Raw genomic sequence first — 18,662 nt, 5'->3', positions numbered from 1 at the left:
ATTTCCTCCCACAGTTGAAAGATGTGCAGGTTAGGTGGATTGGCCATGCTAAGTTGTGACTTAGTGTCAGGAGGATTAGCAAAGTAAATATATGGGGTTACTGGGGGGAGGCTGGGTGGGATTGTTGTTGGTGCAGGCTCAATGGGCTGAATGGCTTCCTTCTGCACTGTAGGGATTCTATGAGATGGTTGTTCATTGAATGTTCTTCGGCCCAAGGTTCAACAGTTGCAATTCAGCAGCAACAAGAGCCACAGGGAAAGTGCTCCACAGCACATTCGAGCCTCCACGCTCTCATGGCAGCCAGAGAAATCGCCCACTCGTGTGCCCGAGAGTCCAGTCGGGCGAGGGCCATCCTCCTCCGTATTTCCATGGGAGCAGCCCAGGAAGCCTCCGTACTGTTATCCCAAAAGCCCGCAGCAGAGTGACAAGAAGACCAGCAGCCTTGGATCGGAGTCTGGGAACGGCCAACTCAGTCAGCCGGAGGAGCCCGGGAACGCTCAACTGCTGGAGTTAAAGAAAGAAAACCAAGGTAAGGGAGTTGCTTTGCCGTCTTCCAATGTCCTCATTATCCTGCAGATTCTGTCCATGTTCCCTCTAGGGCAGTCTGATGGCATGCATACTCGAGGCTCCTAGATTGTAGAAATTTGGCATCTAGAGGAAGTTCAGCCCAGTAGTTTAAAAGCTGAAAGTTCTGAAAAACTCTCGACAGGCCCGGCAGCGTATGTAAGAAGTCTCACAAAACCAGGTTAAAGTGCAACAGGTTTATTTGATAGCACAAGCTTTTGGAGTGCTGCCCCTTCATCAGATGAGTGAAGGAGCAGCGCTCCAAAAGCTCATGCTACCAAATAAACCTGTTGGACTTTAACCTGGTGTTGTGAGACTACTTACTTTGCCCACCCCAGTCCAACTCCAGCATGTCCATATCAAGGCAGTATATGTGGAGGGAAAAAGAAAGTGGGTTAACATTAACAGTGCAATGACTTTCCTAAAGAAGTGGTGACACCGTGGGTTTGCACTGCTGCTTCACAGCACCAGGGACTCGGGTTCGATTCCAGCTTTGGATCACTGTCTTTATGTAGTTCACATGTTCTCCCTGTGTCTGCGTGGGTTTCCTCCGGGTGCTCCAGTTGCCTCCCACAGTCCAAAGATGTGCAAGTTAGGTTGATTGGTCATGGTAAATTGCCCATTAGGGATTACCAATGTAATGACATGGGGTTACAGGAATAGGGCCTGGCAGGGATTGTTGTCGGTGCAGACTTGATGGGTCGAATGGCTTCCTTCTGCACTGTTGGGATTGTATGAAGTGATTGAGTAACAAGATAGCAGAGTGGAGTATAATGTGAGCAAGTGTGAGGTTTGTTCATTTTGGTCCGAAAAGTAGAAGTCAGTTTTTTTTTCAGAAGGTGTGAAACTTATAAATGTTGATGTTGAGAGCGACTTGGGTTTTACAAGGAACACAAATATTATTGTGCAGGTACGCAAGCAAGTAGGAAGGCAAATGGAATGCTGCCGTTTGAAAGAGGAGATGGAAATGAGGAATAAAGAAGCCTTGCTACAATTTTACTGGGCTTTGGCAGGACCACATCTGGAATACTGTGTGCAGTTCTAATCTCTACATTCAAGAAAGGATATACTTGCATTGAAAGCAGTACAGGGAAGGTTGGCTAAACTGGTTCCTGGGGTGTGCAGGTTGGCCTGTGATGAGAGGCTTTGTAAATTGACCTTATGCTCTCTCTGGGAGATGAATGAGAGGCGTTCTCACTGAAATGTCCAAGATTCTGAAGGGGCTTGATAGGGCAGATATTGACAGGATGTCGCCCCTCATTGGGGACGCTAAAACAAGGACACAGCTTTGGGATAAGAGGCCGAGATCTCATTTGGCACTGAGACGAGGAGAGATTGGTTCACTCAGAGTGGTGAATCTTTGCAATTCTCTGCCCCCAATGGGTACTCCATTGCTGAATATATTTCAGGCTGAGATAACAGATGTTTACTCACTCAGAGAATTGAGGGATATGGGGAGCAGGCGGCAAAGTGGGGTTGAAGTTCAAAGTATTGAATGGTTGTCTGCTGCTCCTGTCTATGGTCTTGTGAAGTTTAAATTAATTGTCATTGGAATATGTAAGATTGCAGGTTTCAGATGATGTAGCACATCCCTTGTGTTTTGCAATATGAAAGATCCTAGGGGAGGCGATGGCCTAGTGGTATTGTCACTAGACTATTAATCCAGAAACACAGCTAATGTTCTGGGGGACCCGCCACGGCAGATGGTGGAATTTGAATTCAATTTAAGAAAATGTCTGGAATTAAGAATCTACTGATGACCGTGAAACCATTGTCAGAAAAACTCATCTGGTTCACTATATCCTTTAGGGAAGGAAATCTGCTATCCTTACCTGGCCTATATGTGACTCCAGAGCCACAGCAATGTGGTTGACTCTCAACTGCCCTCCAGGGGCAACTAGGGATGGGCAATAAATGCTGGCCCAGCCAGCAACGCCCATATCCCACGAATGAATACAAAAAATTGTAAAATTGTTGTTTGTCTTTTCTCTGTTGCAGTGCTGCAGTGTACGATGTCGGAGCTGGAGGTTTGGGTGCAATCGCAAGAGAAAGAGATTAAAAATCACCTGAACAAGTTGCAGGAAGTACAGTCACACCTGGAGAGGTCTAAAGCAGAGCTGACAATGAAAGAGCAAGCTCTGAGTCAGTGCAGGGATCACCTAACGAAAGCCACCATGCAACAAGAGCAGACCAGCAGCAAGGTTGGACATCCCTTGGGAGCAGTTGTACTTAATCCCATGCATTGTCCTGAGGGGAATTTCACAATAACTTCATTGCAGTGTTAATGTAAGCTTTATGACTAATGAATAAACTTCGGGGGTGGTGCAGTGGTTAGCACTGTTGTCTCACAGCGCCAGGGACCCCAGTTTGATTCCCGGCTTAGGTCACTGTCTGTGTGGAGTCTGCACGTTCTCACCGTGTCTGTGTGGGTTTCCTCCGGATGTTCCGGTTTCCTCCCACAGTCTGAAAGATGTGCTGGTTAGGTGCTAATTTCTCCCATAGTGTTACCCAAATAGGCGCCAGAGTGTGGCGACTATGGGATTTTCACAGTAACTTCATTGCAGTGTTAATATTAGCCCTACTTATGGCGAATAAATAAACTTTACTTTGATCTCTGATCACAAAGCCATGAGTATAACGGTCAGGAGGGCCTGTGGAATGAGTGATTTGCAGAATTAGATACTGAGCTTTAGTCTCTGAGGTCTAGATTCAAAACCAATTTATATTCAATGGGATGGAAGTTTCCCTGCCTACCTTCTCCATTTGTTGCTGCAGGAATTGATTGCAAAGGGTGTTTTGGTGCAGCCTCGATGCAGTTGCTGATGAACGTGGAGCCGCACATGACTATTGAAGTATCCTTCAGTTTGAACTGAGTGGGCAGTCTTGGCGGGGGAAGCCAAAAGAATAGAATCCCTATAGTGCAGAAGGAGGCCATTCGATCCATTGAGTCTGCACCAACCACCATTCCATCCAGGCCCTATCCGCCATGCATTTACCCTAGCTAGCCCACCCCACCCAACACTAAAGGACAATTTAACATGGCCAATCCACCTAACTTGCATATCTTTCAGACTGTGGGAGGAAATCGGAGCACCTGGAGGAAACCCATGCAGATACAGGGAGAGCATGCAAAACTTCACACACACAGTGACTCAAGTCGGGAATCAAACCCGGCACTGTGAGGCAGCAGTGCTAACCACTGTGCTGCCCCAAACCTTTGAATGTGTTCAATGCTGAATTAGACACAGATTTTTGATCTACAAAGAAATCAGTGGTTATTGGTTTAGGAGTGGGGGCAGACAGGAAGGTAGAGTTAAGATCACTATTGTAAAGTTTGTGCTGGTAGATCTTACTAAGGTATTCATGTTCTTGGGTATGTTTAAAAAGCGGAGGGTGACTACCCCTCTGAGAACTAACACCAAACACCCAAAGAGGAGTATCTCGCCATATAATCTGTAACAGGTGTGTGTGGCATGGTGTGACCTGCTCTTCAGCAGCCCCTAGTGGTTAAATACAAAATAAATCCCTGACACTCTCTCTCAAATCAACACATTGGTGATTCATTTTTCTTTCATCTTGTCAGTGTGCAGTTCTGGAGCAGAAGTTGAAGCAGGTTTCCGATGAGCTGAGCTGCCAAAGACAGAATGCCGAAAGTGTTCGACGCCAGTTGGAGCAAAAATCTAAGGACAAGGAGAAAGAACACCAGCAGGTTAGAATAAACAGAGCCACTTGCATCAATGCAATTGTCTTAATTTTTCAGTCGTGACCATTTCGGTCTCTTGCCGCTGCCTCCATCTCACAAACTCTTCAGTTCTTAAGGGGAGGTGGTAATGATATTGCCACTGGACTAGTAATCCAGAGACCCAGGGAAATGCCACAGCATTTGAATCCCGCCACAGCAGATGGTGGAATTTGAACTCAGTGGAAAAAAAACTGGAATTAAAAATCTACTGACGACCATGAAACCATTGTTGATTGTCGGAAAAACCCACCTCGTTCACTAGTGTTCTTTAGGAAAGGAAATCTGTCATCATTACCCGATCTGGCCAAACTCTTATGAGTATTGATAGGCAAAGGGATCTGGGTGTCCAGGTACACAAGTCACTGAAAGTGGCAATTTGGATGTGGTAGTCGAGAAGGCATACGTCATGCTTGCCTTCATTGGCTGGGGCACTGAGTTTAAAAATTGGCAAGTCATGTTGCAGCTTTATAGAACATTAGGCAGCACTTGGAATATAGTGTTCAATTCTGGTCGCCACACTACCAGAAGGATGTGGAGGCTTTGGAGAGGATACAGAAAAGATTTACCGGGATGTTGCCTGGTATGGAGGGCATTAGCTATAAAGAGAGGTTGGAGAAACTCGATTTGTTCTCATTGGAATGATGGAGGTTGAGGGAGCGACCCTGATAGAAGTCTATAAGATCATGAGGGGCATGGACAGAGTGGATAGTCAGAAGCTTTTTCCCAGGGTGGAAGAGTCAATTACTAGGGGGCACAGGTTTAGGGTGCGAGAGGCAAGGTTTAAAGGAGATGTACGAGGCAGATTTTTTTACACAGAGGGTAGTGGGTGCCTGGAACTTGCTGCTGGGGCAGGTAGTGGAAGTGGATACGATAGTGACTCTTAAGGGGCATCCGGACAAATACATGAATAGGTTGGGAATAGAGGGATATGGTCCCTGGAAGAGTAGAGGTTTTAGTTCAGATGGGCAGCATGGTCGGTGCAGGCTTGGAGGACCAAAGGGCCTGTTCCTGTGCTGTAATTTTCTTTGTTCTTCGTTCTTTGCTGTGGCTGCAGTGCCACATTGACAATGTGGTTGACTCTCAAATGCCCTCAGGAAAGGGCAATGAGTGCTGGCCCAGCCTGCGACGTCCACGTCCCAAACACAAATTTTAAAAAGAGTTTATACATCAATATCGTTTTTTTTTGAGCTGAGAGCCAGCATTGCATCACACTCTTCACTGATTTCCACTTGGGTGATGGGAGGAGGCAAATGGGGTTTCAAGTTAGAGTTAAGATGACGCATCCTGTGCTGCAATACGGTCCTTCTGGCACCCACAGTTCTCCATTATCGCTCACTGTTCCTGTGGAAGCCAAGGCTGAGAGGTAGCAATGGGCACAGCCTGACGCTGTTAAGCAAAGATTCCCAGATTTGTAATTTCCAGCATTCCATGGTGGCTGGGAGCAGGAGTCCTGGCTGATTTAAAAAAAGTATATATATTATTTGCCTTTCCGCTGCTTCCTAAGCCTTGCTGAGTGCATTTCTAATGTCCGGCTGATCTTCAGGGTGAAGTTGTGTTTCTCCTCAACAGAACTGACTCTGGTATGTGGCCTGTGGGGAAGTATGTGTTGGACTGTTTTCTGAGGCATCTTATCAATGCTGGCAGCTTGCCATCGCGGGTGACCAAGAATCCAGCAGGCTGATGTTTGCTTGTTGTAATGTGGTGCACCCATGTGTCAACCCTTTTTAAATTTTTTTTTATTCATTCGTGGGACATGGGCATTGCTGGCCGGCCAACATCTATTGCCCATCCCTAGTTGCCCGAGGTCAGTTGAGAGTCAACCACATTGCTGTGGATCAGGAGCCACATGTTGGCCAGACCAGACAAGGACAGCAGATGTCCTTCCCTAAAGGGCATTAAGGATGATGATGGGAGATGCCGGCGTTGGACTGGGGTGGGCACAGTAAGTAGTCTCACAACACTGGGTTAAAGTCCAGCAGGTTTATTTGCTACCACGATCCCAAATAAACCTGTTGGACCTTAACCCAGTGTTGTGAGACTACTTACTGTGAACATTAGTCAACCAGGTGGGTTTTTCCGACAATGGGTCATCAGTAGATTCTTATATTCAGATTTTTTTTTTTATTGAATTCAAATTCCAGCATCTGCCGCGGCGGGATTCGAACTCGGGTCCCCCAGAACGTTAGCTGACTTTCTGGATTAATAGTCTAGTGATAATACCACTAGGCGATCAACTCTCCAGTTCTATTACTCAGTGTTAATGACAGCTAACTGGTGAGAGACCAAATAAAAGTGTTTTGTGATATGTCTTTCCCCCCATCACCCCAAATTACAGGAGCTGTCAGAGCAGCACCGTGCGTACCGTAACCTCGAGCATCAGTGTAAACAGGAGAAAAACCAACTCAACCAAGAGATCCAGAAGCTGAAGAGTGAGCACCTGGCTTTACAATCTACAATCGATAAGGTAAGAGGACAAAGAAAATTACAGCACAGGATCAGGCCCTTGAGCCCCTCCAAGCCTGCACTGACCATGCTGCCCGGCTTAACTGAAACCTCCAACTCTTCAGGGGATTATATCCCTCTATTCCTGTCCTATTCATGTATTTGTCCAGACGCCCCTTAATAGTCAGTATCGGGCGGCTCGGTGGCACAGTGACCCGGGTTTGTTTCCTGACTTGAGTCACTGTCTGTGTGGAATCTGCACGTTCTCCCCGTGTCTGTGTGGGTTTCCTCCGGGTGCTCTGGTTTCCTCCCACAGTCCAAAGGTGTGCGGGTTAGATGGATTGGCCGTGCTCAATTGCCCCTTACTGTCAGGGGGCTAGCTGGGGCAGTCGCCCACACTCCAGCACCTGTCCGGGTACACTGAGAGAGAATTTAGCACGGCCAATCCACCTAACCTGCACATCTTTGGACAATAAGAGGCAATTTAGCATGGCCAATCCACATAACCTGCACATCTTTGGACTGTGGGAGGAAAATCACAAAGAAATCCCACAACACCAGTTTAAAGTCCAAACAGGTTTATTTTTAGCAAATGCCGCAAGCTTTCGGGACAGCCTGTCCCTTCGTCAGGTGGCTGAGAGTTCACCTGTGGAAGGAAGCCAGAGCACCCAGGGTAAACTCATGTAGACGCGGGGAGAATGTGCAAAGTCCACACAGACAGTGACCCAAGGCTGGGAATTGAACCCGGGTCCCTGGCGCTGTAAGGCAGCAGTGCTAATCTATGTGCCACCATGCCGCCCACTTGTAGATCTTGTGGCCATCCTGACCTCAGCCAAAAAAACATCATTTTCTCGGCCGTGTAGTCTGTTGGAATGGTGCTTTGAGCTTGTCCAGCTTCTTTCTGACAGATGGCAGCACGGAAACAGCTGGTGGACAGGGAGTTGGAGGAAGTCAAGGCTAATTTTCACTGCGCTGAGAAGGAACTGGAAATGCGCCAGAGGAAGGGGGACAATCTGCAGAAAAGTCTCCAGGTAATGTTACTGTGTTGAAGGAAACCTCCCTTTCAGAATTTCTGAGCCCTCTACTGTTCAAAGCGCAGAGACTGGAGTATGCTAATCAGCCCCTGGAATCAGTTACACCATTCAATTAGATCTGTGACCTTGATTCTTATGTCTGCTTTTGCCCCTAATCCCTTAATAAATTTGATTTATCAAAAATCCACTGAACTCTGATTTGAAAATGAACAATTGACCTATCATCAGTTGCAGTTTGCTGAATGTGTTAGAAACTCCTGCCACCCTCCACTCCTGAAAGGTCTGGCTGTAAAATTTACACTATGTCCTGTATTCCTAGGCTCCCCAACCAGTGGAAATAGTTTCTTTCTATTTGTTCCCCTTTAATATCAAAGAACAGTACAACACAAGAACAGGCCCTTCGGCCCTCCAAGCCTGCACTGGTCACATTTACTATTTAAACCAACCACTTTATATCCTTCTGTTCCCCTTTTGTTCGTATGCCTACCAAGATAAGTCTTAAATGTGGCTAACGTAACTGCCTCAACCACCTGACTTGGCAGCCCATTCCAGGCCCCCACTACCCGCTGTGTAAAAACAAAACTTCCCCCCACACGTGTACTGAACCTTTCCCCCCTTGAACTTGTGCCTCATGAAATTTTCAGTCAGATCAACCTCTCCCACCTGTCTAATCCTGTTAGAATGTTAGAATAAGGATAGGGTGGGAAGGAGAAAGGGAGCTGCAGGGGCAGCCTGTTTGACTTCACCCAAGATTGCGTGCCGGTGTCTAATGCGTTGCTATGACATCTCAGTTATTGATGTCCGAGATTGATGGAGATGCATTGATAGCAGTTTCCAGTGTAACCCCGCTGATCTTGTTTTCTTCCTGTTTGTGACTTATTTCCGCCTCACAGGAAGCACTGAAGGAGAAAGACCGCTTCAGCAGCTGGCAAGACCAAAGCACCCAGAGAATCGCGCACCTCGAAGCACAGCTGAAAAGGCTGGAGAAAGAGCTAATTCTGAGTCACAGATCGAGAGATGAAATCAAAAGTGAGACTCCTGCGTAAACAGTATCTATAGTTCTCCCCCAATGTATTTATGTCCCCTCACATTGTTGAATAAGAGTAACGGTAGTTTAGAGTGGCCCTTCAACTCAAGTTGGATCATAGAATCCCTGCAGTGCTGAAGGAGACCATTTGGCCCATCGAGTCTCCACTGACCACAATCCTACCCTGGCCCTATCCCTTTGACCCCACATATTTAAGAACATAAGAACATAAGAAATAGGAGCAGGAGTAGGCCATCTAGCCCTTCGAGCCTGCCCCGCCATTCAATAAGATCATGGCTGATCTGTTGTGGCTCAGTTCCACTTTCCCGCCCTCTCCCCATAACTCTTAATCCCCTCTCTTATCAAGAACCCATATTTACCTTGCTAGTCCCCCTGACATCAAGGGGCAATTTAGCATGGGCAATCCACTTAACCCACACATCTGTGGAGTGTGCGAGGAAACCCATGCAGACACAGGGAGACTGTGCAAACTCCACAGTGACCAGAGGCCGGAATTGAACCCGGGTCCCTGGCGCTCTGAGGCAGCAGTGCTAGCCACCGTGCTGCGAATGTCAGGCTCTCTTCCTGAGTGGCTAGTAAAATTGCAAAAGCGGGGCTTAGTGCTGTGCCTGTTTATCAGAGACCACCTCAATCCGTTGATTGATGTTCTCACTCCTGGTCTCCCACTGCTTTGGAGGCTTCATCTTGTTGCACCGGGGTAGGACAGGGCAATCTGCTATTTGTACCCTCCTGCCCATTAACACGCTGACTCCATCTAACAAGACTGTGTCCTCTGTCAAGGGGGGAAAGAGCCCATACTGGCATACAGCATACTGGCCTTCGTCAGTCAGGGCATCGAGTATAGGAGCTGGGACATTATGTTACAGTTGTAAAAGTGGTTGGTGAGGCTGCACTTGGAGTGTGGGGTATGGTTTTAGTCACCCTGTTACAGGAAAATCGTTAATAAACTGGAAAGAATGCAAATGAGATTTACAAGGATATTGCCAGGAGCAGTGGGTCTGAGTTGTAGGGAGAGGTTGACCAGACTAGGACTTTAGTCCTTGGAACAGAGGAGCTGAAGGTTGACTTTATTAAGGTGCATAAAATCATGAGGGACACAGATAGGATAGAATACCTACAGTGCAGACGGAGGCCCATCGGGTCTGCAATGACCACAATCCCACCCCGGCGCTATACCCCTAACCTCACATATTTAGCCTGCTAACCCCACTGACACTAGGGTCGATTTAACACGGCCAATCCACCTAACCCACACATCTTTGGACTGTGGGAGAAAACCGGAGCACCTGGGGGAAACCCACGCTGACAAGGGTGGGGGGGAGAACGTGCAGACTCCGCACAGACATGAACTTGGGTCTCTAGAACTTTGAGGCAGCAGGGCTAACCACTGTGCCGCCCGGCCAGATGAAAGCACGTAACCTTTCTCCCAGGAAGGGAAGTTGAAAACTAGAAGGCATAAGATTTAAGGTGAGAGGGGAAAGATTTAAAAGGGATCCAAGGGGCAACTTCTCCATGCAGAGGGTGGTGTGTGTATGGAAGGAGCTGCCAGAGAAAGTGGATTTGGAAGGTGCAATAGCTACAGTTAAAAAGCATTTGGATAAGTACATGAATAGAAAGGATTAGAGGGATGTGGGCAATTGGAAGAACACCATGGTCACCTGGACTAGTTGGGCCAAAGGGCCTGTTTTCCATGCTCTGTTGTTTGATGACTCTGCTGAGACACTGGTCAGTTATAGTGATCACTTAGGCTATGTTATGTCCAAGTACAATGCCACAACAGTAAAGGCAGCTGATAAAGGAATGTTCTTGCTGAGAAACAGACATTGTTGCATCATCACCAACAATCTTAACAAGGTTTCTTGTTTTAATTCTAGCTGAGAACCTGACTCTTGCGTCCAAACTGAAAGATCTTCAGCAGAGGCTGGATGGTGAATTCCAGCCGAACTCCGGGAACGAGGGTCTTGCCTTGTCGGCGTGCGAGTTGAATAACAAGGACCAAAAAGAGATTGACAAGTGTAAACTAGCTGAAGAGGGAGACGGCCATAGATCAAACCAGTTTGACGGTGCAGCGACAGTCGTGGGATGGCCGGTGACGGTTGGAGAGAAGAACATGTTGGACTCGGTGGAAGGAAGTAAACTCGGAGAATTGGAACTGGTGGTGTCGCCTACTCATTTGGACCAAGACGAAGGGGTCCACCTGGAGAAAGATCTGAGTTTAAACGCTGGCGTGACATTGGAAGTTGTGCCCAGTGGAGCATCGGGAGAAGCCCGAGGCTCGGAAGAAGCAAGGGATGTATTCCCAGCTCCTCAAGAGAAAGGGGGGGCACGGTTCCAAGAGTTGGATCAAGAAACAAAGGAAGTGTTCAATGCGAGTGGAGGAGAAAATGCTGTCGTCCCTGGTGACCCCGCAGAGAAGGGTGACCAGCTTGACAAACCAGTCACAGTGTCTGCACATCTTGCACAACGTGAGGTGGAACTGGACGAAGTAAAAGCAAAAAATGAGCTGCTGCAGCAAGAGCTGGATCACCTGAGACAGGCGCTTGACAGTGAAGTGACCGAAGGCCAGAAGAGCCAACAGACTGTGGCAGAGCTGAGGTGTGAGCTAAAGCAGGCAGTGCAAAAATGCGCGGCAGAGGCCGAGTGCTCCACTGCACTGGTTACTCTGCAGGCGGGTCAGATTGGTAGCCTGGAAAAGGAGCTGGAGCACGAGAGGACTAAGGTGGCCAAGCTGCTGGAAGCCAACAAGGTGCTGGAGCTCCAGCGTGTCAGAGTCTCTGAGCTCACTGGATCCGAAGGTACAAAATCAGATGAGGATGAAATACAGGTTCTGCAGAGCGCTGCCTCCAAGAAGATGCAGTTGCTGGAACAGCAGATCGTGGAACTTGACTGTGAAAGAAGCTGCATCGAGGAGATCGCAAAGGCAAATGGCTGGTTGGCTGTCGATGCCAATGAGAGCAGTGACCTGCTCCTGGAATCTCCAGAGTACAAAGATAGCCAAAACTTTGTGCTGAACGAGCCCTCGCCGAATCGCCGGTCTTGCGACCCGAGAGAGATGCTGAAACGGAGGCTGGACGAGGAGAAAACTCATTTCCTGGCAATTGTGAAGGAGTTTGACGGGCAAGGTGGTCGGGAGCTTTTCCTGGAGTATTTGAGGCACAAAGTGGCGCAGCAACTCGAGTCTGACCAGCAGATGCTGGAGCTCCGGAAACTTCTGGGTGAACTTGAGCAGAAGTGCCAAGAGCTGGGCGCAGAGAAGGAGCAGGAGGAGCGAGAGAAGAGGCAGGCTGAGGAGCGGTTTGACGGCCTGCAGGCCAAAATTCACAGGGAGACGCAGCAGTTAACAGTGGCCCTGGAAGTCCAGAGTAAGAACATTGAAGGACTTCTCCTGAGCATGGAGGGGAAGGATCAGACCATTCGCGTTTTAAACCAACGTCTGCAGAATGCTTCCAAGCTTCTGTCCTGCCTCCAGAAGGAGAATAGCAAGCTGAAAGCTAATTTGCAGGAGAAATCTGTGCAGAGGTCCACTGACAAAGCGGGTCTCCTGGGGAAAACCCGTGGGGTGCAGTTCTCTCCAGCCGAGCAGCAGGGAAATGGTGACGAGCTGTCCATGGGAAGGTTAGGGTCAGGCGAGCAAGCCCTCCTGATAAAGGGTGGGCCTGCCAATGGGACTGTACAAAATTCAGAGGCAAGCCACGATGAAAATGCACTTGACAACTCCTCGTTCCAACCTACGGAGCACTTGATTCCCACACAGGAGGATCAATTCGAAGAATCCAAGGTGCTGTCGCTTTCTGCTGTGCAAGAGATGTCACAAGTGAGGGAGGACCCTGCCAAACAAGCCCAGCAGATAATCAAAATCAAAGACAGCCCTGATGCAGAAGCGCTAGCCGTGCCAAAGGAGCAGGGGTCAAATTCTTTCTTGTCCACCAAGGACAAACCAGAAATGACCTCTGAAATCAATCCGGCACAGCAGAACATAATTCGGCTGACACAAGATGCCAAAGGCACAAAGCTTCATAAGGAACTGGACTGTGTGCAGAGCAATAACCAGCAGAGCATCAGATGCCCTGATGGTTTTCAGATGAAGAGCGGCGAGTTGAAGGAGGAGTTGATGACTCTACGCATCGAGAGATCCCCAGGCGAAGCTGAAACACTAACTGAGGGGGGAGCGAGTGGGATCGCCGACTCCAAACTGGCTCTGGTTCTGGAAGAGCAGCTTTCAGTTGAAGAATTGAGAACGGAGGCAGAGCTGATTGAAGAAGTGGAGAGGGTGACTGGCAGATTGAGCGAAGCTCTCAAGGTTTCTGAAGAGGAACACCGAAAGACGAAAGAATTAAACCTGAAAGCAGTTGGTGCTTTGAACGGGGAGTTAACCTCCGTGCGCGAAAGGTGCACTGTTCTGGAACGAGAGAGGAAGCAGCTCCATGCGGAAGTTCGGAAAGCCCAGGAGGCAGCCAATGACCTGCGGGCTGAGAAGGAAGACTTGCTGAACGCACTCCGATCCAGCGAGGCTCTGCTGAGGAAGAGCACCGAAGACAGACACTGTGTCGAGCTGGAGCTGGCGGCCCTACGAGAGGGGAAACAGAAGGTTTCAGCGGACAGTGCCACCGGTGAAACTGCAAAGAACAGTGACCAGGTGGAATGGCACTCGTCGCAGGGGATGCAAAACCAAATGCAGGAGCTGGAAGGAGAATGCAGGACATTAAAGAACACGGTCACAACTGCAAAGCACTCACAGCAGCAACTTCAGGGAGAGTTGGAGCAAATCCAATCTGAGAAATCTGAACTACAGAGTCAGGTGCTGTGCAATTATTTTTCTCTCCTCTATTTTCCGAATGCTCCCCCATGTTTTCCTGCAGGTGCCAGGGCTCTGGCTCTATAGATTGATACACCCAAAGAAGCCATTTTCCTCTTATGTTCTGTTTCAAGCCAGAACACTTTTGTCTATACAGAGCATCTTCCCGTCACCAGGATAGCTCAAACCATTTCACAGGCAATGAAGTATTTTTGGAATTGTGTACTCACTGCTCGTAGTGAGTTGATATATTTATTATCCTACCCTGTCTCCAGTTGCCCGTTTTCTCCTGACTAGTTTGCATTTCCCTGGGGCCAAGTCGCAAATCTTTTGAAGAGCAGTAAGTGATCGGAGGGACTTTGGGGTTGGGGCTGATAGCATCTGGACTAGCTGTGGGAGTTCTGTGGCAGATGTTGCAGGGCGGTAGGTGTGACCTTTTATAAATATTGAATTCTTTCTTATAAGTTTTAAAGTTTATTTATTAGTGTCACAAGTAGGCTTACATTAACATTGCAATGAAGTTACTGTGAAAATCTCCCAGTCGCCACACTCCGGTGCCTGTTTGGGTACACTGAGGGGGAATTTTGCACGGCTGATACTCCTAACCAACATGTCTTTCGGACTGTGGTAGGGAACCAGAGTCCCTGGAGGAAACGCAAGCAGAGATGGGGAGAATGTGCAGACTCCACACAGACAGTGACCCAAACCAGGAATTGAACCCTGGTCCCTGGCACTGTGAGGCAGCAGTGCTAACCCACTGTGCCAACTGTGCTGTCCTTCTGTAATGTTGGAAGGGTTTACAGAACCACAACACATGTCTACATTTAGACTGTTCGGTGCATGTTGTGAGGGAAGTTAAACTGAGGACATGTTTATCTTGTTGAGTGATGTAAAAGATTCCAGGGCCCTATTTTGTAAAGAATAGGAGTTATTAAGTATCCTCGTCAATAATTAACTGTCTTGCACCATCGCTAAGTCAGATAACCTGATGGTTTGCTGTTTATGGAAACTTGTTATGCACAAATTGGCTGTCATGTTACAACAGTGACAATTTCAGAAGTACTTCATTGTCCATAAACTGCTTTGGGGTGTCTTTTTTTTAATTAAATGGGATGAAGGTGTTAGTGGCACTGCTAGCATTTGCTGCCCATCCCTATGTGGCCCTGAACTGACTGGCTTGCAAGCATCAACCACATTGCTGTGGATCTGGAGTCACATCTAGGCCAAACCGGGTAAGATTTCCTTTATGAACCAGATGGTTTTTGTAATGATAGTGTTATCATGGTCATCTTTCTAGGTTTATAATGAATTCAGCTTTCACCATCTATCATTATGGGATTCAAACCCGGGTCCCTCAGATCATTACCCTTGGTCTCTGGATTGCTAGTCTAGTGATAACTCCACTGTGCCATCATCTCGCCCTAAGGCTGTGAAAGGCGCCGTATAAATGCTAGCCTTTTTATTCTCCAAAGCAAGCCTCTGTTAGAAGTTATTATTGGGACAATTTAATTTCTCATGTGGAAACACCACATCATAATTCAGAATGAGTTTTTTTAATCGCATATCAAAATGTTAATTTGCTGTCGCCTAGCTTTTCCCTGCACCCTATCTTTTCCTCTCCGCTGCTAAATTTTTCTTCTGTGGTTCTGTAAATCTTTGGTCCCAGCCCACGATTCTGTTCTTTTTGTGTGCGTTGGGATGGTACCTCTGATATTTCATGGTTTACCAGGCTTGTTGCAGGGATGGCGGGATGGATGTATGAGGAGAGATTGACTAGGTTAGGACTGTTTTCGCTGGCGTTCAGACAAATGAGGGTGGGGGGAAATTTCATAGAGACTTATAAAATTCTAACAGGACTAGACAGGGTAGATGCAGGGAGGATGTTCCCGATGGTGGGGGGAATCCAGAATCAGGGGTCACAGTCTGAGGATTCAGGGCAGACCATTTAGGACGGAGGTGAGGAGACATTTCTTCACCCAGTGAGCCTGTGGAATTCATTACCACAGGAAGTAGTTGATGCCAAAACATTGAATGTATTCAAGAGGAGGCTGGATATAGCACTTTGACCGAACGGGATCAAAGGTTATGGGGAGAAAGCAGGATTAGGCTATTGAGTTGGACGATCAGCCATGATGATGATGAATGGCAGGGCAGGCTCGAAGGGCCAAATGGCCTCCTCCTGCTCCTATCTTCTACGTTTCTGTATTTAGCCTAGCTGCCATCACAGGTGGCCATAATTGAACTTCCAGGTCGGGAAGCCATTAGGATGTGGAATTCCAACAGATTTCCCCTCTCCGGAGGCACTGAGTGCCCCAACTTCTCTGCAGTTGAGCTCTGCAAAGGCTGTCCTCTGCCCGTGTCTCAGTTCCACTAGCTAAACCATGGCAGGACTGTTCTCTGTTAGATCAGATTCCCTTTGTCTACATTTTTCACCCTGTGCACTTATGTTGCTCAAAGTTGAGCTTTTTGCCCATAAAAAATTATGACACGGTAACAAGAGTGGGCCATTTGGCCTCTCGAGCCTGCCCCACCACTTAATAAGTTCAGAGCTGACCCGATTGTGACCTTTCCTGCCTCCTTCCTTTACATCCTCCACCCATAGTCTTTGACTCCCCCTCCAGTCAAAAAAATGTTTCTGATGTGCGGAGCTTGAGTTAGAATTTGACGTAGCACGCAGGTTATCACTGTTGAATGACCTTTCATGCTCAAGCCAACCAAATAGGATCGCAGTCGCATAAGCTCCCAGTAACCGGTGCACCTTAATCACCTGTCTGCTTGCAGGTTGACCATCTGCAGAGAGTAGCTGCCCAGCTCAACGAAGAAAAGATGGAACTGCAAGCCAAGCTGAAGCAGTTGGAGAGAAGCCCTGTGGATAAAGAGATTCCTGCTGATGGCCTGCAGGAGAATGGCCTTTGTGAAGCCCCCCTACCAATCAGCAGCCAGCAGCAAGGTACTGTGCGAATTACCCTTCAGCCATATTACTCATCGTTGATTTGGAGCGGTACAGTAGTTAACACTGCTGCCTCACAGTGTCAAGGACCCAAGTTCAATTCCAGCCTTGCATGACTGTGTGGCGTTTGTATGTGTCTGCGTAGGTTTTCTCCCACACTCGATATGCAGGTTAGGTGGATTGGCCATGCTAAATTGCTCCTTAATGTCCGAATTTGTGTTAGAATAATTAGCTGTGGTAAATGTGTGGGGATAGGGCCGGGGCAGATATTCTGTCATTGTCTCGGTGTGGATTCAGTGGGCTGAATGGCCTACTTCTGCACTGTGAGGTTCTGTTTCAACAGATGCGGGCTTGGTTTCTAAACCAAGACCAGAAATAAGTCATGGGACACCCAAAGACGTTAACTGTTGCCCTGTCAAGTTGTTGAAGAGACGTCTGCACGTCTTAATGCAAATTCCTCAGTTAGTACGGAGGAAGCTATTCAATCATTTGCCAGTTACACGATTAACCTTGAACATGTGCAATTCTGAATGCCTATTAAATACAACATAAGCATATAAATGCATTGAAGTCATGATGACTGTGCCAAAAGATTTAACAGAATGAAACACTTGTTTCCAACCTAACAGAGGGTTCAACCTGTCCATTCATGCAGAATGTCAGTGTGCAGGTAGAATCATAGAATCACTACAGTGCAGAAGGAGGCCATTTGGCCCATTGCGTCTGCACCAAACACAATCCCACCTGGCGTCTATCTCCATAACCCCATGCATTTACCATAGCTGGTCCCCCTCACACTAAGGGGCCCTTTAGTATGGTCAATCCATCTAACCAGCACATCTTTGGTCTATGGGAGGAAACTGGAGCACCCGGAGGAAACCCACACAGATGCGGGCGGAGAACTTGCAGACTCCACACAGACAGTGACCTGAGCTGGGAATCGAACCCGGGCTCCTGGCGCTGTGAGGCAGCAGTACTAATCACCATGCCATGTGTGGGGTGTCAGTGTATAAGTAAAGGAGCGCTGCTCCTTCGTCAGGTGAGTGGAGAGTTGGTTTCACAAACATGACAATTTGACACAGACACAATTGCAAGATAAGAGTTTAAATGCGAGTCTTTACAGGTAATCAAGTCTTTACGGTATGGACAGTGTGAGTGGAGAGAGGGTTAATCACAGGTTAAAAAGATATGAATTGTCTCAAGCCAGGATAGTTAGTGAGATTTTGCAAGCCCAGGCCAAATGGTGGGGGTTACATATCGTGTGACGTGAACCGCTTGGGGCAACTCAAGTCTCGTAAAGTCAAGGACTGTCTGCATTGTGTCATTAATTAGTGAATACTTGTGGACCTAATTTTCAAGCGAGTATTTCACATCTGTAGTGAAAACGATAAAGCTTGGAGCAACCACAAAGTAGAACTCAACAAATCTTTCATTAAGCTCTTTCTCTTGGAGATTTAGCTGCAAGACACTCTCTGTCTTAACACAGTAAGAAGTCTCACAACACCAGGTTAAAGTCCAACAGGTTTATTTGGAATCACGAGCTTTCGGAGCGCTGCTCCTTCCTCAGGGGTGTGTGGAGAGGTAGGCTTCACAAACACGGCATATATATAGACAGACACAATGGCAAGATAATGGTTGGAATGCGAGTCTTTACAGGTCATCAAGTCGTTACAGACAGTGTGAGTGGAGAGAGGGATAATCACAGGTTAAAGAGGTGTGAATTGTCTCAAGCCAAGACAGTTAGTGAGATTTTGCAAACCCAGGCTGAATGATGGGGGTTACATGTAGTGCAACATGAACTCAAGATTCTGGTTGAGGCTGTCTTCATGCGTACAAAGATGTGCAGGTTAGGTGTATTGGCCGTGCTAAATTGCCCCTTAGTATACAAAGATGTTATGTTAGCTGGATTGACCACGCTAAATTGCCCCTTTGCCAGTGACTCATTTCTCCCCATGGGTTAAGCAGTTGACTGGAACTTGGCTATTCCTGTCTCCACGCACGCTGTCTGTACCCGTAAAGACTCACATTCCCACCATTATCTTGCAATTGTTTCTCTGTCTACATGTGCCGTGTTTGAGACCTACCTC

At 47.6% G+C, this 18,662-nt stretch overlaps 1 protein-coding gene across 3 annotated transcripts in view; it reads left to right on the top strand.

Annotated features, from left to right (window-relative positions):
* Positions 1–18,662, top strand: part of LOC145337633 (uncharacterized) — a 39,721-nt gene that overhangs the window by 18,766 nt on the left and 2,293 nt on the right. For all 3 annotated transcript variants that reach the window (XM_080182438.1, XM_080182439.1, XM_080182440.1), the window contains exons 6-13: positions 217–529; positions 2,563–2,765; positions 4,148–4,273; positions 6,642–6,770; positions 7,657–7,779; positions 8,676–8,811; positions 10,705–13,628; positions 16,407–16,575. In XM_080182438.1, the coding sequence (XP_080038564.1) occupies positions 217–529; positions 2,563–2,765; positions 4,148–4,273; positions 6,642–6,770; positions 7,657–7,779; positions 8,676–8,811; positions 10,705–13,628; positions 16,407–16,575 (4,123 nt within the window). The remainder of the gene's footprint in view (positions 1–216; positions 530–2,562; positions 2,766–4,147; positions 4,274–6,641; positions 6,771–7,656; positions 7,780–8,675; positions 8,812–10,704; positions 13,629–16,406; positions 16,576–18,662) is intronic.

The sequence above is a fragment of the Carcharhinus amblyrhynchos genome, unplaced genomic scaffold (genome assembly GCF_965287045.1).
Source record: "Carcharhinus amblyrhynchos unplaced genomic scaffold, sCarAmb.v2.hapA scaffold_54, whole genome shotgun sequence".
NCBI lineage: Eukaryota > Metazoa > Chordata > Chondrichthyes > Carcharhiniformes > Carcharhinidae > Carcharhinus > Carcharhinus amblyrhynchos.
Note: the sequence above shows the minus strand (reverse complement) of the source record. Positions and strands in the feature narration are given on the sequence as shown.